Here is an 11791-nt window from a genome sequence, read left to right as displayed (position 1 = left end):
AAAGGGTTGGAGGGCGCTGATTAGCTAACACAAGGGGTTGGCTAAACAACCACAGGTGGACACACTAAGCTAATGAGACAGACAGACAAAGGAACACAAGGAAAATATTAAAGTAAAGTCAAAAAGGAAAAACAACAAAGACAGACGATGACATAAACACTGCGGATGCCTTCATGTGCGGCAGGTTTGACTTGAAGTTGAAAAGTAAACGCTCCAGTGCGTTGTTGCAGCATCGCCTCTTGCCGGTGAGTGGCAGTCAGGAGCCCGCAAAGCTGTTTGCCAACCCCTTATAAAGAGAGGAAGAGAAGGCGCTTAGTGTTACCGTTTACCTGCACGGATTAAAAGTGTTTATGAGCACGGTCGCTTCACGATTATGTCTACAGGTAATTACATTTTTAACTTTGTACTGTCACCGCTCCATACACACACGATTAAGATGACTGGGGTTAGTCAGCGAATCCGTTCAACTGCCAGCTAACCTGGTGGTACCGTTACACTGCTAATTTAGCCCCATTAGTGAGCGTGCCAATCTCGGCTCGTCAGCCTCTGAGATGTTTATAAAATCGAGAGCTTTCCTTCATATATCGAGTTGACATGACTTTAGAGCACGTCATGTTGAGCGCAGTGTGGAATGGTATTTAACAGTCGCCTCCCACCCCACGCCCCCTCCCTTTCTCGGTCCGATTCGCAGGTTTTCTCGCCAGCGTCGGAAATGTCTGAGATTGTGGCAGGCGACTCTGTAATTGGCAACATTCAGGAGGAGGCCTGCACCCCCGCTGCTCCGGCGTCCCCGGGCGGCGGCGAGGACTACTTGTTTGTGGAAGCCCGGCACCCAAACACGGTCCTGCAGGGCCTCAACACCATGCGGCTCATAAAGTCCTTCTGCGATGTCACGCTGTGCTGCGGGGGACAGGAGTTTCCCTGTCACCGCATAGTGCTGGCCTCCTTCAGCTCTTACTTCCAGGTACACCTGAGTCCATATCACCATAAAGTGCCTTTTGAGGCTTTCCCATTTCTCCTGGTCGAGATGAAATAACCGTGGATTGTGAGCTTTACTCCCCCTGCCCTTGCTGGCTTCTTCCAGGCAATGTTTACCACTAACCTGAAGGAGTCCAAACAGGAGCGTGTTGCCATTAATGGTGTAGAGCCGCAGATGGTTGGCATGCTGGTGAGCTATGCCTACACGTCAAAGGTGTACATTTCCAAAGCAAATGTCCAGGTAGGTTTTGCTGACTTTTGTTCTTTGGCTTTTTTTCCCAAAACTGATTTCAAAGGTTTGCCTGCCCTTATGCAGATTGTCACGCCAGACCTCAGCACACTCCACAAGCAAACACCATGTGAATTTCTGTTTTCTTTGACCTTTGTCTTTTTTTTCTAATACACTAAAAAAGTATGAGGAGAATATACATCGCGTGAAGTAGCATCCAGCATTACACCGAGTCATAACGTGTCAGTTATCAAATTCAGGGTCATAGCAAAGTTAGCTACAATATATTCATCCCACCCATGTGCCTCGGGTGGAAACATAAGCCCCAACAGGCCTGACCATACCACAGAGAGTGCACAGAGCTCTACCATATGGTGAAAATTTAAACTCTGCTCTGTGCAGGCGCTGCTGGCCGCGGCCAGTCTGCTGGACGTGATGGCCGTGCGAGAGGCCTGCTGCCGCTTTATGGAGCATCAGATGGATGAGAGCAACTGTGTGGGGATCCACTGCTTTGCTGAGGCCCACTCCTGTAAATTGCTGGAGAAACAAAGCTTGGACTACATCCTTGAGCACTTTAGCACTGTTTGCCAACAGGTGAGAGGCTTGCACGGTCATAAACTGAGGAGCCCATGTACCGTGTAGCCTAAAGTCGAATGCCCCAAAAGTGATACTGTTTTTAGACTTTTTCTAAGGATCTTCAAAATGTAGTGTGGGGGAGATGGATTGGTACACCACCTTTAGAGATAGTTTAATCCAAAGTTGAATTCTCTTGCAGGAGGAGTTCTTGTCCTTGTGTGTGGACAAACTAACTGAAATCATCGCCAGTGACCACCTCAACGTGTCCAGAGAAGAGCTAGTGTTCAAGGCTGCCATGCTGTGGTTAAATAAATGCCCGACTCGCCAGCAGAGCTTTGACAAAGTCAGATTAATGTGTACAGAATGTTGCGTTGTGTGTGCGTGTGTGCAATATGCTGTGGCAGAATTTGAAGCACTTTCATCTTCACACTTTTCCTAAAGGTCTTGGAGCACATCCGCCTGCCTCTCATCAGCCCATACTACCTCCATGATGTCATCGAGTCTCTTGATGTGGTGAAGGAGAACCAGGGCTGCCAGAGGCTCATCTCTGAGGCCAAAGACTACATGCTGCTAAAGGACCGCCGAATGGAGCTTTTTTGCTCCCGGGTTCGGCCGCGCCGATCCACAGGTAAACATAAAAGTGATGATATGGCATGTGGGATGTTTTTTAAAATATATAACTGTAAGATAAGTGATTCCCACGCATCACATCATGTGACAATATCACGTGCGGGGGGGGGGGGTGATCTCTTGCCCCCGTTACATTCTTCCGTTGTCATGGCAACAGGGGTGTCGGAAGTCATCGTAACAGTTGGCGGAGAGGATGACAAAGTGGTGCTGCGCAGCGTGGAGAGCTACAATCCTGTGACGAATAAGTGGAGGGACCATGCCTGCCTGCCGTTCGCTGTGAGCAAACACGGGCTGGTGGTGTCAGGTGGGCCAACACAAGTAATATGCAAGAGTGTAAAATGACAAACTAAAATTATAGGGATATGCAATTTATAAAATCTTTTTTTCCACAAAGATCACCAATCGCTTTTTTTGAAGAACAGTCACTAGAGTGGCTGAAAACAGTGCAAAGTTGACAACAGCCTTTTTTTTTTTTTTTTTAAGTCATGTTGCTGAAAGCAGTGTACTTTGGCCGTGATGCACTTTGAACCCTGGAATCTGGAAAAAAAAAAAAAAAGATGCAGTTGGTTTTTGACTCATCCAGACAAACGTCCTGCATGTATAGATAGATGATCACAATCCCCACCAAGACATGTTCTCTTGTCTCCCCTGTAGACTCGACTCTATATTTAGCCGGAGGGGAGTTTCCTGACGGTTCGGCCAGCCGGGAGATGTGGCGCTACGACCCGTGCTTAAACACTTGGATGGAAATGGCTCCCATGAACACGTCTCGCTCCGAACTCGGTGCGTCCGTCTGTTGGTGCTGTCGTTAAACACTGCAACAGTCAGACCTGTCCAAATAAGTCCCCATTCACTCACTGCTTGTTGCCCTCAATTATCCGAAATGATGACAAGCTCTTTGTTTAGCAGCATTTTAAGAAATACAAGCGCAATTATGTCATCATGCCAAAAATGCTTAATTTGACAGAATCAAGCATCACTTTATCCTTGCTGGCAGGCTTGGTGATGCTGGATGGTTTTGTGTATGCTGTGGGTGGCTGGGAAGGTCACTCTCGTCTGGACTCGGTGGAGCGCTATAACCCCCACACCAACTCCTGGCAGTTAACGGGCTCCGTCAAGATGGCCGTCACAAGTCCTGCTGTTGTGGCGCTGGACGGTCTTCTCTACGTTACTGGTGGGACATGCTGCCTGCGTACTGGCACTCCTAATAAAGCGCCTTCAAAGGCAGATTTGAATGACTAGCCAGCGTCAAAAGCGCCCTCCTGTTGACCAGTGTGCGTTTTTGTCTGTCGTGTAGGTGGAGCAGTGTTGGAGGATGGCGACGGCTCGGATCTCACACAAGTGTACGACCCTAAAACCGCTATGTGGACGGAAGTTTCTCCGATGCAGATTCCTCGTTCTGGTTCAGCCGCTTGTACGCTGAAAGGAAAGATATACGTCATAGGTGCAGTATTTCACTTGACTGTTCACAATTCAGAGCTTGACATAGAACATCTTTATTCTTATTGGCCATTATGAGGACGCATTTTGCTGCTATTTTAGTTGTAAATCTAAAACAAAGTGTTGCCCATTTAGAAAAGTTCTATCAAAATTTATTAGTAATGGGTGTGCGCGCTCAGCTGGCTCCCTCTACTTGTACTGTATATGGAAGATTTGCTGATTTTAGATGTTCAAACAGTGCATGATGCTAGATTGGCTTAAAATGTGGTTAAATACAGTACATTTAAGTTCAGTTATGTATAATTTTTAAGCGCAATACAGTTGCATTTAATCTTTTTGATAACTGTCTGTTTTTAAACATTTAGGTATATAATTTTAACTTGCGTGCAATACATTTTGAATGAATCATTTAAGTACTTTTTAAAAAATGTTCGCATGTTCAAACTATGTGTTACAGTGGGTTGAATAATAATGCACTGTTTAGTAATAAAGCCTGTGCCTCATTTTTGATGAGCTTCTGTATTTTTTGTGGTGGTACTTGGTGCAGAAAGTGTGAACCTCTGTGCTTAAGTAAATCAAATGGCAAGCCTACAGTTTTTGTTTATCTTTAGGTGGGTGGCACGCCTCAAAAGAAAACACAGACAAGGTGGAGTGTTACGACCCCAAGACCAACCAGTGGACCATGTGCGCCCCCATGAAAGAGCGACGCTACCGGCCCGGTGTCGCTGTGGTGGATGGAAAGATCTACGTCTTGGGAGGAGAGGAAGGATGGGACAGGTGAGGTCAAACTAAAATTGTCTGCACCTTTTTGTGGTCTGTTGTGTGAACTTGATGCCTCATCTCACCCTGTTAGATATCACGACACCATCGAGAGATTCTGTGACGAGACAGACACATGGGAGATCGTCGGCGAGATGCCCACCAGTCGAAGCTGGCTCAGCTGTGTGTCCTGCTTGCTGAGGAAGGACGATTTGGCACACGATGACCCCAGTTTGCCAAACCGTTAAGTGATGACGTCCAAGAGCGATGCCTTTGTACCTTTTGGCGCCAACATGGCACTACCATGCTCATAGCCGTATTTTTGTATTTGTTAACATATTTATTTGAAGTATGTCTAACTGTGGGAATGACATGCTGAAATTGTTTGCCAGCAACAAGATGCTGTATGGGGCAAGAAATCAAACTGTGAACATTTTTGGTATGGTACGCAAGCAAAGGACAAATGTGACCTGTGCTTTCGATTCCAAATGTTTTTTAAAAGATTGTATTAACTTTTTGACTATTTTTGTAACTGTAAGTAAATTTAATTACTAAGTGACTATAATAAAAGTTTTATTCTCTTTGAAACATCTGCCTGTCTTATGCTATGTCCACGCATTATGTGAACCACTTATCCTTAAGGGTAAAAAACAAAACAGTAATACTTGCATCAAATGTACGCTATGGTAAAATGGTACCTGCATCTTGTTCAAATTATGATTGGGGTAGCAGAAACTCATTTTTTAATTTTTTTATTTGGTTTAAGGAACATTTTTCCACGATCAAACAAAAAGCAAAAAATAATTGAGATCAAATTATTTTATTTTGGGGACATGGGGACCAACACAGGTATGCAAAATAAACGTTACATTATTTCTCGTCCATAGTCCATCAAAAACTGATCTTTGTCAAGACAGCGTTTGATTAAAAACTCTTGTTTTGGATCGAGTCGTAACATTGCCGAAGTGTACCTAATGTTGTGGCCGGTGAGTAGATACCGCGGTGGATTGTGGGCATGACGTCACCTGTCCGCCATATTTGTCCTACTCTAGCCGGAGGAGTTTTGGAGTCATGAAGGCAATTCGCTCCTTGAACAATCTCTCTGTGAGTTATGTGATTTCTTCTTATGCCACTGCCGTCGATTTCAGTTTGCCTATCGCGTCGTAAATTGAAAAATGTTAACGTGGATTTGCATTTAATAGCAAGCCAGCCGGCTAGTTAGCTTGTGAGGGCTGGCTAATGCGACGTTTTTTCTGGAAAGGGTTAGGGTTAAGCCCCCCCCCCCAAAAACAAACAAACAATGAGTTCCTGCCATTTATAGACATTTGTGTCAGATTGGTCTTTACTAGTGCGTGGAACGTCTAATGTGCGTGTTTTTGTGCGTTTTTTTCTCTCTCTTTCTCTACTACTTAGCTCAGTTCGACACGACCTGAAGGTCATATTGTGACTGGCTTGTTTTTCTGCATTTGTCAAGCGGTTTTTCCCAGCCTGTATTGAGCCAAATCTCATATTTTACATCAGATAAAGCTCATGGTACACCACCAATTAAAAATAGTAGCGTATGTACTGAAATTCAATTGTACAATCTGCGGAAGAGCATTTCACCGAATGAGTCTTCCTGTCACTATATGGCATAGATAGATGAAAAGTTAAGTGCATTTTTTTGGTAGGGCTGGGCTGTTAATGAAATTTCTTGATTAATTGTCAGGATGATTTTTTTTAATTTGTGGCTTCCTTAGCTCTTAGCACCTGCCCAGTGACATGCACCGATTGCGTGAGTGTGTCAGAAGGCATAAGCCAATCCCAAAAGCAAGTTTGGTTTTAAATGGTAAATGGGCTGTCACTTGTCTAACGCTTTTCTACCTACGATACTCAAAGCGCTTCACATACTTTACCTCTTTTACCTACTGATGACGCTGGCAGTATCAGGAGAAACTGGGGGTTTCAGTATCTTGCTCAAGGGTACTTTGACACGGTCACAATGGCTGGGGATCGAAACCGGGTTGGGAAATGACCACTTTACCACTGAACCATGCCGCTGTTTTAAATAATGCCATTGTACAAAAAGGTATTTTATTTGAAGGCCGTATCCCCACCTTTAATTTGTCTTACCTTTTTCTTTGTCACTCGTGCAGAAACGCTGCTATGCTGCCACCAGGCCAAGTGAAGCGCTGACTGAGGCCTATGCAGCACACAGGTCGTCCGCAGTCACACTGCCCGCTTCTCAGAATGTCCAGGTAGGTGCTGCTTTAACCCTTTCATGCATGAATTATGATTTGATGATATAATTTATGATACAAAGATGTTTTTAGATGAATTTATATAGGCGAAAGCAACTTTTAAATAGCTGTCCACTGTAGTGACCACAGTGCTTGAAAGGGTTAATTCATGGTTTAATTTATTTTCCTGCCCTTAGTCACGCATGTCCATTTTCTTTGCATCAGGTAACCAAGCTCCCAAACGGTTTGGTGATAGCGTCCTTGGAGAACTACTCCCCTTTGTCCAGCGTGGGCGTGTTTGTGAAAGCAGGGAGTCGCTATGAGACTGTGGAGAACCAGGGTGTTGCTCATGTGCTGCGGCTGGCTGCCAACCTGGTCAGTTGTCATGTGTAAAATCGCTTTGTATCAATTGTGTATCCTCGCCCAGACACTTCACCATCATCATTGAAATGAATGGAAATGTCATTTACCTGTTCCAGCGCCCCAAAAAGCATCAAACCAAAACATTTTTACTGTTTCTTTAATATGACCTCTACAGTGTTGGGCTTTTCCTTTTGTTTTGCAGACTACTAAAGGTGTTTCTGCTTTCAAGCTCTGCCGTGGTGTCGAAGCACTCGGCGCCAAACTGAGGTCAGTGCCTCTCATACTGACCAAGTGCCTATCTAACAAGTATGCATGTAATTCCCAGTGTGCTCTTGTGTGTTCGCCCGCAGTGCTACGTTATCCCGAGAAACCATGGTCTACACTGCAGAATGCTTCAGAGATGACCTGTAAGTGTGGATGGCGTGAGGCGTGTTGAGTTGGCACTCCAGATGGATGCTGCGCCGCATGCTGACTGAATGGATTTGTGTGTGATCAGAGATAATATATTGGAGTATTTGGTCAACGTGACCACGGCGCAAGAGTTCAGGCCCTGGGAAGTGAGTGACCTGACACCCAGGGTGAATGTGGACAAGACTCGGGCAAAGCGGTCTCCTCGGATAGGTTAGTACCGACACCATCACAATCAGCTTGCATCACGACACAAAATGTTCTGCTCAAGGCCACATTTGTGAAGATGCCAATTAGATTGTTTTAATAATACGATAATGATTTGTTTTCATTTGTATTGCTTTCGCTTGTTGTATTATGGCTATTTTGTTGTTGTATGTTAAGTGCTTTGTTACACCTTTAGTTATTGTGAAATGCCCTATATAAATAAAATTGTATTGTATATTATTATTAGGGCCCGTGCAGCGAAAGCTGTAAGGACCCGATTGTTTTCGTAGAAATTCTTATGAACTGTGCCTGAACTTTATTGGCCGATACACTTTGAGCAGGAATTTAACATGATGTTTGAAAATAATGATACAGCACCTATTTCTCATCCGAGCAATGGTGCCCAATGCACTTTGTGAAATGTGTCTTTCTCCATCTTCTCCTTTCAGGTGTAATCGAGAAGTTGCATGAAGCAGCTTACAAAAACGCCCTGTCCAACTCATTGTACTGCCCAGACTACATGGTCGGCAAAGTCTGTCCTCAGCAAGTATGGTTTTGCACTTTTTTTTTTGTTTTGGGATGGGGGGGTGTTTTACTTTTGAACTGGCTTTTTCAAATGTAAAATTATGGATCTGTTTGTACTGTATAACATTGTATTGTATTGATCAACCAATCTCACAATTGTAGGCAAAAAGCTCTTATCAAAAATTAATCTCCTCTGTGTTTGTTTATTATACCTTTACTTACATAATATATCAACGTTTTGGCAATACAGGCAGTTCCTCGGATTACAGTGGCGCTCCGTTTGTACAGCAACAATGTAATTTTGGGCGCAAGTCTTATCACAGACCTCCACTAATGTAGTCGTAAAGTTATCAATCTTAATTTGTAGCATTTCATGAGTAGTGTTTGTTAATACGTTTGGTTCCAGTGGAGGAAGCAAAGTTAGATTCAAAATTTGTGATTCTAGTGGGAAATATTGGTGAAACCCTGCTTCAGAAGATAAAAACAGACCCCCTCAGAATTTTCTTGGGGGACGACTATACTAAGCGCCTCTGTGTTATTGTCTTCCACGTGTAGCTGCACTCATTTGTTGAGGACCATTTCACTACTAGCCGGATGGCTGTCGTAGGGTTGGGTGAGTGTCTTCTTATCATGGTATAGCATTTTACCTCATTAAAAAAAAACATTGCTCAGCCTGCCTCCGATCTGTTTGAATTTAGGTGTAAAGCACTCTGACCTGAAAGAGCTGGGCGAGCGGTTTCTCAGTGTCCGCAGTGGAGCCGGCGCGCCTGTCGTGAAAGCATCTTACCGTGGAGGTAAAGACCGTGCTCATTAGCGCCGTCCTAGCCGTCTCTCACGATGTTCTAATTCCTTACAGGCGAGCTTCGTGTTCAGAACAAGGACGACCTGGTTCACGCAGTGGTCGTCAGCGAAGGCGGCGTGGCAGGCAGCGCTGAGGCGACCGCATTTGTCGTGCTGCAAAGGATCCTGGGAGCTGGACCACATGTAAAGCGAGGCGCCAGCATCGCCAGTAAACTGAGCCAGGGCATCGCCAAGGCAACCAATCAGCTCTTTGATGTAAGAAAAACCTTGGAGTTTGGGATGGCGTTGGCTTGTTTCGTCGCTGTCAACAACCATTTAACAATATTTAAAAAATGAAGAGCATTTCTTAAAAGCGCGTCGGAAATGACTACTGTTGACACCATACAAGTAAATCTGTCCACAGGTGTCACTTTTTTGTTTTATGTGTATGTTCGAAGCAGAATTTTCCGGAAGGTCATGAAAAGTTCACTCCACCCACACTAAGCTACATTGATAGCATGACTGACATGATGGCGTATTGCCGAAAACGAAATGTTAGCGGTTTGATGTATCATTTTGGAATGTACAATCAATGAAAACACTCGTGATGGGATGAACTTACCCGATGAGCCAATAAGAATGGCCACGTCAGCGTGGGTGGTTGCAGCCGTCAATATGCAGAAGTCTGTGACTCAAATAGCAGCATTATATATCCCTTGACACGATGTAGAGTGCATTCCAATTCCTTCTTTTGAACTTTTGTTACTAACCGGAATTAAATAAGTGGCCAAGCAACTAATAGCCTGCCTTTGTTCGAGTCTCACTGTGGGACCGTGAGCCTCTGTGAGCGGCGATGCACGTGAGCTAATGATTGACGCATCGCTTGGTCACGCGTCCTGTCTCGACTGTCTCTGATTGGTCAGTTTTATTCATGCTGTGAAAAGTTAGGAACTAAAAATTAAATATGAAATTAGACGCATAAGATGGGACCAGAGAGGGATGATTTCCCCCCTAAAACATTTGAATAATAATCTACTGTGAGGTTACATAGACATGAATGACAAAAAAGTGTTTTAATCACTGCAAACTCCTTCTTTAACATAGTGTTGTTGTCCAGACTCAAATCAACTCTTTCTTTCAACTTTCTTTCAGGCCTCAGCTTTCAATGCCTCATACTCCGACTCAGGTCTTTTTGGCGTCTACACCATCTCGCAAGCCAACGCCGCCGGAGATGTGAGTGCTCGCACACATTAAAAAAAAAATTAAAAATCACATAACTGACCTAGGCCTGCAAACCACCAAACACTCCTTGTTTTCGCCACCTTGTACAGACGATCAGAGCGGCCATCGCTCAAGTAGGCGGCGTGGCCGAGGGCACCGTGACGGCGGATGACATCACCAGAGCAAAGTGAGTTTGGTGCTAGATTTTGTGGTGAGCCGTTTGTATCCGGTAGCGACGCAGCCTAATTATTTCAAATTGACAGGACACATACATAAATTAATTAAGATTCAGTCACTGGTTTGGTCTAACATGTCATCAAATCGGCAAATCAACACAACACTGTCAAAATGTTAACCGGCTGACAATGCTTTGTGTGCAGGACTCAGGCTAAGGTGGATTATCTGATGTCCACGGAGAGCTCAGACGGCCTGATGGCAGAGATGGGCGCTCAGGCCTTGGCGACCGGAGCCTACCAGTCGCCCGAGACGATTCTACAGGCCATCGACGCCATCACTCAAGACGATGTGGTCAAGGTGAGTGTCCTCTGAAAGGGATGATGCCAACAACGCACGACTTCCAAGGAAGGAAAGAAGGATGGCTTGAAGGAGGGTTACAAGGATGTATGCAAGGATGGAAAGAAGGAAGGATGGGAGGAAGAATAGATGGATGGAGGAAAAGAAGAAAACAAAAGGATGTATGAAAGACAGGAGGCGAGGATGAATAAAGTCCTTCCTTCTTCCCTTTGTTCATTGTTTGAAGGAAGGAAACAAGGAATGCTAAGAAAGAGAAGGTTGCTATAGGATGAAGGACGGGAAGAAGGAAACCAGGGTGAGCGGAAGGATGGATGAAGGAAGCAAACAAGGATGACATAACCCTGGCTTGAAACCATACTTTGAATTTACAAAATGTAGTGTGTTTGATGAATATAATTGTAAAAAGTGACAAATATATCAAATGGGTTTTTTTTATATACCAACTTTTGGCCCACATTGTATATTTATCTAATGTAATGTAATCAAGTGTCCTTCCTTTTTTTTAGGCTGCAAGAAAATTTATGGACGGCAAGAAGACGATGGCAGCGAGTGGACATCTTATCAATACACCTTTTGTGGACGAGTTATGAAAAGCATTCATTTTTTAAAACATGGCTACACAGCGCCTGTCTGCTCTATTAAACAACAAGGACTTAAAGGCCACAGCTTCCTGCAGCAACTCATTTTGTGTGAGCGGTCATTTATAGTCTGTCCAACCGCAGTGAGTGTCATCACTCCCCCCCCCCAAAAAAAAGAAGAGGGGAGAGCTGCCCAGTCGAGCTACATTTTGCTCTTCTTGTCTGTTTCTGTGAATATCTTTGTAAATTAAACACAAGGACAGTAAAACCAAACACTGAGATCTCATTTCAGTGTGGTTTGTCTTGAGTCATGTTAGCTCACTGTGGGGAGCCAAACGCCTTTG

At 44.4% G+C, this 11791-nt stretch overlaps 2 protein-coding genes across 3 annotated transcripts; both read left to right on the top strand.

The window, feature by feature from the left end:
- The first annotated feature begins 82 nt into the window (after positions 1-82).
- LOC147133957 (kelch-like protein 24) lies at positions 83-5202 on the top strand. Of its 2 annotated transcripts, none has more exons than XM_086055280.1 (12): positions 83-245; positions 692-964; positions 1085-1219; positions 1610-1801; positions 1983-2126; positions 2225-2411; positions 2571-2717; positions 3068-3196; positions 3411-3587; positions 3711-3857; positions 4465-4630; positions 4707-5202. In XM_086055280.1, exons 1-12 carry the CDS (start codon positions 174-176, stop codon positions 4858-4860), a joined length of 1923 nt encoding a protein of 640 aa, XP_085911406.1. In that variant the 5' UTR covers positions 83-173; the 3' UTR covers positions 4861-5202. The 2 variants fall into 2 exon arrangements, with proteins under 2 accessions (XP_085911406.1, XP_085911407.1); XM_086055281.1 differs by having other exon boundaries at positions 236-383.
- A 380-nt stretch (positions 5203-5582) lies between these two features.
- Positions 5583-11733, top strand: uqcrc2a (ubiquinol-cytochrome c reductase core protein 2a). Its single transcript, XM_086056635.1, has 14 exons — positions 5583-5716; positions 6748-6849; positions 7057-7206; positions 7397-7461; positions 7545-7601; positions 7691-7815; positions 8259-8356; positions 8890-8947; positions 9033-9128; positions 9191-9390; positions 10267-10347; positions 10446-10522; positions 10716-10869; positions 11376-11733. The coding sequence occupies exons 1-14, from the start codon at positions 5684-5686 to the stop codon at positions 11457-11459; spliced, it is 1380 nt and encodes a 459-aa protein (XP_085912761.1). The 5' UTR covers positions 5583-5683; the 3' UTR covers positions 11460-11733.
- Positions 11734-11791: the final 58 nt, after the last annotated feature.

This window comes from Filicampus tigris, chromosome 16 (genome assembly GCF_054856515.1).
Source record: "Filicampus tigris isolate MCC_2025a chromosome 16, RoL_Ftig_1.0, whole genome shotgun sequence".
Taxonomy (NCBI): Eukaryota; Metazoa; Chordata; class Actinopteri; order Syngnathiformes; family Syngnathidae; genus Filicampus; species Filicampus tigris.
The sequence above is the reverse complement of the archived record's forward strand: the minus strand, read 5'-3'. Positions and strand labels throughout refer to the sequence as shown.